The sequence below is a fragment of the Miscanthus floridulus genome, chromosome 17 (assembly GCF_019320115.1).
Source record: "Miscanthus floridulus cultivar M001 chromosome 17, ASM1932011v1, whole genome shotgun sequence".
NCBI classification, from domain to species: Eukaryota; Viridiplantae; Streptophyta; class Magnoliopsida; order Poales; family Poaceae; genus Miscanthus; species Miscanthus floridulus.
The window spans coordinates 71,973,732-71,981,742 of NC_089596.1; the positions used below are offsets into that span (position 1 = coordinate 71,973,732).

Consider the following 8,011-nt stretch of genomic DNA (forward strand, 5'->3'; position numbering starts at 1 on the left):
TACCTCACGATAGCCCATAGCCCTATCATCATCATTGGTAATACACAATCCAATACTCTGCTGGTGACAAAACACGGACATAATGGCTAGCAATATATTGGCCATTAACCAAAACCCTTACCCTATACAGTGGTCGTGTAGCAATGTGTTCATGGGAAAAAAATGAGGAAGATAGTGCATTGTGAGTGGTGGAACATTTTGGGGACAATAGGTTTACATGGGCATACCGCATACCAAGGGCTTGGTGGCTCTGTTTCTTTGCGTGGGTTCTTCCTCCGTTCCAAATTATAAGTCATTCCAACTTTCCTGGAGAGTCAAAGCATATCAAGTTTGACCAAGTTTATGTAATAAAATAATAACATTTATAATATCAACTAGGTATCATTAGATTTTTTTTCATTAATTGTATTTTTATAGTATACTTATTTGATGTCAAAAATCTTTATAACTTTCTATATAATTTTGATTAGACTTGAGATACTTTGACTCTCTAAGAAAGTTAGAATACTTATAATTTAGAACAGAGGGAGTACTACAAAAACAATTTTTAGAACATGTTGTAGTCAGTTGTTATCTTAGCTAGCCCAAAAAAGTCATGTGAGCGATCTAACTAATGGACCGCCCCTGTAAAACTGTTTTCTAGAGGCGATTGGTGTTTTTGACTGTTGGTAACACCAACCCCCCACTAGTGCTCGATTTTCAGAGGTAGTTGGTAAGTTGGCCCATCTTTGAAAATAATTTTGGTGGAAATAAATTCATAAACTTTTAAAATAAAATCAAATAAAGACAAAATTTATACCAATTTTTTGGAGTTTATATAAAACTTTATAATTGATAATTGTTTATTCAAATTGTGTAGGGGCCAAATATTATTATTTGTTGAGTTCTTGGATATTAAACTTATTTTTTTTTATCTTTAAACGACCTTAGATGGATACATGCTCTCTATATACAAAGTTATAGAGCTTTATGAGATCTAAGAATTTTAGGTGATTTTTCATTTACCAAGTTTAGGTCTAAAAATTCAATAAAACATTGCTTTAGTATGCACTATATATATATATATATTATGCCTAGAGACATAGTAAAAGTAATGTATCTAGAAAAAACAAAACATCTTATAATTTGTAATGGAGAGAGGAGCATGTAAATGGTCACAATTGATTGAGTGGTGTGGTAAGAGGGCTCACGCAAGACGGTTACATTTCTACTGTATTCTATTTTTGCAAGTTTTAAAAACATTTTCAAAGATTGTTGCTAACACCCTCCACCCTAAATTGCATGTCCAAATCAAATTGTTTAGTTTCTAGAGACCTTTGGTAGAGGTGAATAGGTCATTGTGAATATCACCTCCAAAAACTTTTGGGTTGCTCCACACCTACAGCTGGAAAGCGGAGATGCCCCCAACTCATCGGAGTCGCTGAGCAATAGCGCATGTTTATCTTTTCCTTTACTTTTTTAGACACGTATATAAAATGTACAGTTTTGGTCACTAGCTCGTGCTCGTTACGACCGCTTCTGGTCTGGCCGCAATCATATGTGTACATCGCCTCATGCCCTCATCGGTCAACACCGCAACAAATTGACATGCTCCACCACTTGGAAACTGTCAAACGCACTCCAAAGATAATCCTCCTATCGACTCCAGGGAAACAGTCCGCATGCCCATCTCGCTAGCTCGAGACTATAAAAGCTGCCGCATCCATCCATCCCTCTCGCATCCTCCGGCTCTCTTCACTGCAACTGCAAGCTCCGTCTGCAGCAATCACCGGCACTAGACGGAGCCACCTGCCTGCCTGCAGTCTGCACTGTTAGTAGTAGTAGCCATCATTCCAATAACCAGCTTCGATCTCCTGCACGTGTAGCAACTCTGACCTGCATGGCGGCAGCTTCCTCGCGCATCTCGTCTCTCAGGTTGCTGTTAGCCGCGCACTGCGCGCTCTTGCTCGCTTTGGCTGGACCTGCTCACGGTTACGCTCCTAGCGGCCGCGTGGCGCTGAGTTCCGCGTTCTACGACGAGTCGTGCCCCAGCGCCTACGACGTCGTCCGGCGCGTCATCCAGGACGCGCGCGTCTCCGACCCGCGCATCCCGGCCAGCCTCATCCGCCTCCACTTCCACGATTGCTTCGTCAACGTGAGCACACAGTTCATGCTTGCTTAGTTGCTTCTGCCCGTGGCTGATCAATATCTGACGACATCAATGAACGGCCAACTGTTTCAGGGTTGCGATGGCTCCCTTCTGCTGGACGACGATCTCCCGGCGATCCAGTCCGAGAAACACGTGCCTGCCAACGACAAATCAGCGCGTGGCTTCGAGGTGGTCGATGACATCAAGAGCGCGCTGGAGGAAGCGTGCCCTGGCATCGTCTCGTGCGCAGACATCCTCGCCCTGGCAGCCGAGATCTCCGTCGAACTCGTAAGAACCCATACCATCAGCTGGCTTCTTCTAGTGAACAACTAGTGTTTCGTACTAGCTAGCTCTAGCTTCCCAATTTTTCTCCACGTTTATTTTTCGATTTCAACTGAGAACTGACGAAATCATGAACTTAGGCCGGAGGGCCACGATGGAGGGTGCTGCTCGGCCGGCGAGACGGCATGACCACTAACATCGCGAGCGCCAACAACCTACCGAGCCCTTTCGATCCACTCAACAAGCTCCAGGAGAAGTTCAGAAACTTTAACCTGGACGACACTGACCTCGTCGCCCTCAAGGTAATATTGACTTAATCTTAACACATTTATTATTTATAAGGAAATATAAGTGTCACTACTAGAGAACAGACTTTAGAACGATGTCCCAATTTAGCATTAGCCTCGCCATTTTTTGCCCCCGGGACTAAAGGACCCTTTAGTCCCGGTTGGTAATACCAATCGGGACTAAAGGTCCCTGCCCAACGGTCGTCCGCGGGACGGGGATCTTTAGTCCCGGCTGGTATTACCAACCGGGACTAAAGGTTTACCTTTAGTCCCGGCTGGTTAATACCAGCCGGGACTAAAGCTTTTAGTCCCGGTTTGGGTTATGTCCCGGGAATAAAGATTAATCTTTAGTCTCGGTTTGGACCCCTAACCGGGACTAATTATCCCGGCCTATAATTCTGCTCAATTCTTCCTCCCCGAGCCCGAGCCATTCCATTATTCAAACTCACTGCCTCTGTTCTTCAGCTTGCTGTTGTTCTTGCACTCTCCCTCTCCATTGGTGTTGCTCTTCGATTTTGGAGGTAACAAACTTAATCCTCTTATGTTTTATCTGCTTATCTCATTTTGCGATGTAGATACATGTGTAACTTTATATGTTGGACTTTATTATGATTTTATATGTCATTTTTAGCTCAAAATCACATGATGATTTGCATATATGTTTGGATAAACAAAAGTTAAATTAGTTCATCAAAATCACGCCTCGCTCGTCCTCGCTGGAGCACGCGCCATTCTCGTCCCCGGTGGCTTACGTGATCTTAGAATTAATTTTTCCATGAAATGAAAAACTTAGAAAATTGTTAAAAAATTGTAGAAAATCCGTACTAGTTGAACTTGCGGACCGTGTTCATCTCGGCGAGCATGTTCTCTGCCGAGCGGTAACGGACGTCAAGGAGGAGCTTTGATTCTACGAGGGAGAGCGGCAACGGTCGTGGAAGACCGTGTTCCCTTTCTCGTAGAATCGGAACTCTTCCTTGGCCAAGTACAGTGCCGTCCGGTGGAGAAATGCTCGCCGAGATGATCACGTAAGCAAGGTCAACTAGTACGGATGGTTATTTATTGAAACATGTTTTTGAGCTATAATTTGATGGATATTTGAAAATATGAAATTTACACTAGTTTGCAAAAATAAGTATAGAAAGTAGATGACAACTGTTACTGGATCCTCGGCCTCTCGTTCGGTTGCGAAACGACTGAGGCCAGAACTCCCTCTCATTATCTGCGGCAAGTGTAAGCAGAAGATTGTGATGGAGTACCGAGTCAAGAGACAGGGACCCAACAAGGGTCGTGTTTTCTACAAGTGCCCGGATCGCGATGTGAGTTTCTTACGCATTTTATAATTATGGCTAATTGACCTGCTTTTCTTGAATATTTTTGACTAAATATTTTTTGGCTTTAATTTCAGTGGGAGGGCAATGGATGCGATGGTTGGTACTGGGAGGAAGATTATGCTACATACGTGCAGAATTTGGGTGTGCTTGAGGTAACGGCTGCTGCTGATGAGGCAGTGAGCCAGCAGGAGAAGCTTATTGATATTCAACAGAAGAATGATTTGTCTGTTTTAGTTGCGTACGATCACAAAATAATTATGTTACTGAAGTGCATTGTAGTTTTAGTTTGTTTAGTGATAGTTGGGATTGCTTACGTTGTAGCCAGGCTTAGTTAATTAATCAACCGTGTGTGTGTCATTTATGTTGTGTAATAAAATACTTAATTATGTTCAAGGTTTTCATAATTTGTCGTGTAATACAGATTATGTCACGCCATTGGATGTACAATGCCGATCGCCGCTCCCAAGACTTTATAGAGGGCTTGCACTATTTCTTAGGTGTGGCCGAGGCAAATAAGCGGGATGGTTTCATATGCTGTCCATGTGCCCTATGTAAGAATTTAAAGGAATATTCAAGCTCAATGAGTCTTCATTCACATTTGCTTAAGTCAGGTTTTATGTCAAACTATATATGTTGGACTAAGCATGGAGAAAGCGGGGTCATGATGGAAGAAGGTGAAGGAGAAGATTTAGATATTGATGACATTATTGCTCAGTATGGTGCCTTTGATGATACTACAATAGGGGAAGATGAAGAAGAGGTAGCGGTAGAAGATGATCTCGGTGATGCTCTTGGCGATGCCATTCGTGATGCACAACAAGAATGGGAAAGTGAAAAAGAGAAAGTTAAGTTGGAGCGCATGCTTGAGGATCATAGGAAGTTGCTATACCCGACGGCCGAAGAGGGGCAAAAAAAGTTGGGTACAACACTGGAATTGCTACAGTGGAAGGCAAAGAATGGTGTATCCGATAAGGTATTTGGGAATTTATTAAACCTTATAAAGAAGATGCTTCTGAAGCCAAATGAATTGCCCACCACTACGTACGAAGCAAAAAAGGTTGTCTGCCCTTTGGGATTAAAAATCCAGAAGATACATGCATGTCCTAATAACTGTATCCTCTACCATGGCAATGAATACGAGAATTTGGATGAATGCCCGGTATGTAAAGCATCGCGGTATAAGATCAGGCGCGATGATCCCGGTGACGTCGAGGGTGAACAACGTTCTAGAAAGAAAATCCCTGCCAAGGTTATGTGGTATGCTCCTATAATACCACGCTTAAAACGTTTGTTCAGAAATAAAGACCACGCAAAGTTGTTGCGGTGGTATAAAGAAGATCGTAAGGTAGACAATATGCTGAGACACCCAGCTGATGGGTCCCAGTGGAGAGCGATAGACAGAGAATTTTTAGAGTTTGCAAATGAGGCTAGAAACTTAAGGTTCGCCTTAAGTACAGATGGTATGAATCCTTTTGGACAGCAGAGCACTAGTCATAGCACTTGGCCAGTTACTCTATGTATCTACAACCTTCCTCCATGGTTATGCATGAAGCGGAAGTTCATTATGATGCCGATCCTCATCCAAGGTCCGAGGCAACCTGGCAACGATATTGATGTATATCTGAAGCCATTAGTTGAAGAACTTCTAGTTTTATGGAACAAACCAGGTGTACGTGTCTGGGATGAGTACAAACAAGAACACTTTGACCTACGAGCAATGTTGTTCGTAACCATCAATGATTGGCCTGCTTTAAGTAATCTTTCAGGTCAGACAAACAAAGGATATAATGCATGCACACATTGTTTTGATGACCTTGACAGTATATATTTGAAAAGATGTCGAAAGGTCGTGTACCTTGGCCATCGTCGATTCCTTCCTTTGAATCACCAAGTAAGAAAAAAAGGGAAGCATTTTAAAGGTAAGCCAGACCACCGGAAGAAGCCTCATAACCGAACCGGGGAAGATGTACTCGCAATGGTCAAGGATGTGAAAGTAGTATTTGGAAAGGGACAAGGCAGTGAATCTGTTCCCAAAGATGCTAATGGACATGCACCCATGTGGAAGAAGAAGTCCATCTTTTGGGAGCTACCCTATTGGCAAGTCCTAGAGGTCCGCCACGCAATCGACGTGATGCACCTGACAAAGAATCTTTGTGTGAACCTGTTAGGATTCATGGATGTGTACGGGAAGCCAAAGGATTCACTTGAAGCACGCCAGGACTTGCAGTGCCTGAAAGAACGAGACAACCTTCATCCAGAGAAGACAGGTGATGGACATCATTACTTAAGTCCTGCTAGCTACACGCTTAGCAAAGAAGAGAGGGACAGCATGTTCGAATGTCTAAGCAGCATCAAGGTCCCATCGGGATTCTCCTCCAATATAAAGGGTATAATAAATGTGCCAGATAAAAAATTCCTAAACTTAAAGTCCCACGACTGCCACGTGCTTATGACGCAATTGCTTCCAGTTGCTTTAAGAGGAATTCTACCTCCACATGTACGTCTAGCCACCGTGAAGCTATGTGCATTTCTCAATGCAATTTCTTAGAAGGCAATCAATTCAGTGGAACTAGCTACTCTACAGAATGATGTGGTTCAATGTCTTGTCAGCTTTGAGTTGGTGTTCCCTCCATCCTTCTTTAATATCATGACACACATCCTAGTTCATTTGGTGAAGGAGATTAGTATTCTTGGACCTGTGTTCTTACATAACATGTTCCCCTTCGAGAGGTTTATGGGAGTCTTGAAGAAATATGTGAAAGTCCGTTCTAAGCCTGAAGGAAGCATCGCCCAAGGCTATGGAACAGAGGAGGTCATTGAGTTCTGTGTTGACTTTATTCCTGACATTGCCCCGATTGGCGTTCCCGAATCACGACATGAGGGGAGACTCAGTGGTAAAGGAACTTTAGGGAAGAAAACATATATCGGCATGGAAGATGATTATTTCAATAAAGCACACTACACAGTTCTTCAGAACTCGTCATTGGTGCATCCGTACATCGAGATACATAAGGAGTTCTTACGATCCAAGTTTCCAGGGAAGACTGAAGCTTGGATTAGGCGTCAGCACATGGAAAGTTTCAGTGGTTGGTTGCGAAAAGAATGTCAAGGCGATGACAATATTGATGAGCAACTGTATTTGTTGGCTAGGCAGCCATCGTGGCATATCCTCACGTACCAAGGGTACGAGATAAATGGGAATATATTTTACACAGTTGCCCAAGATAAAAGGAGCACCAATCAAAATAGTGGTGTTCGCATAGATGGCATAGATCCAAATGGGAATATACAAACATATTATGGCCGCATAGAAGAGATATGGGAACTAGACTACGCACCTAATTTTAAAGTCCCTTTGTTCCGGTGCCAATGGGTGAAGCTGACCGGAGGAGGGGTAACAGTCGACAAAGAGTATGGAATGACAACAGTGGACCTCAACAATATTAGATACAAAGAGGAACCATTCGTCCTTGCTGCCGATGTGAGTCAGGTGTTCTATGTGAAAGACATGTCTACAAAATCAAAGAGAGGAAAAAACGAAGACATCAACTCAATGATCAATGAGCCAAAGCGCCACATAATTCTTTCTGGGAAAATAAATATAGTAGGAATTGAAGACAAGTCAGACATGTCAGAAGATTACGAAAGAAATGTCCGAATTCCACCCTTCATAGTGAAGAAAGATCCAAGCATCATGTTAAATGATGAAGACACTCCATGGTTACGACAAGATCATAACCAAGGGTCATACGTCAAGAAGAAATTCACTGTTGTGCCTGCATGATACAACGATGCATGTTTAATAAATTATGTTTTAGAGACGGATATTATGTAATATGTTATGACTTCACAATCCTTATATAGGCCATTTTTCATTTGAGATCTACAATTGTTGTTTTGGTCAACTTTCCATTTGAGAAAGTTTGGACGGTTCAAATTTGTGATTTTTAAATTTCAACGCCTACAAACTAGTTTTCAAAACC

At 42.6% G+C, this 8,011-nt stretch overlaps 1 protein-coding gene across 1 annotated transcript; it reads left to right on the plus strand.

Annotated features, from left to right (window-relative positions):
* The first annotated feature begins 1,751 nt into the window (after positions 1–1,751).
* Positions 1,752–4,504, plus strand: LOC136518127 (peroxidase 54-like). Its single transcript, XM_066511793.1, has 5 exons — positions 1,752–2,134; positions 2,222–2,416; positions 2,551–2,712; positions 3,163–3,218; positions 4,450–4,504. The coding sequence occupies exons 1-5, from the start codon at positions 1,880–1,882 to the stop codon at positions 4,502–4,504; spliced, it is 723 nt and encodes a 240-aa protein (XP_066367890.1). The 5' UTR covers positions 1,752–1,879.
* The last annotated feature ends 3,507 nt before the right edge of the window (positions 4,505–8,011 follow it).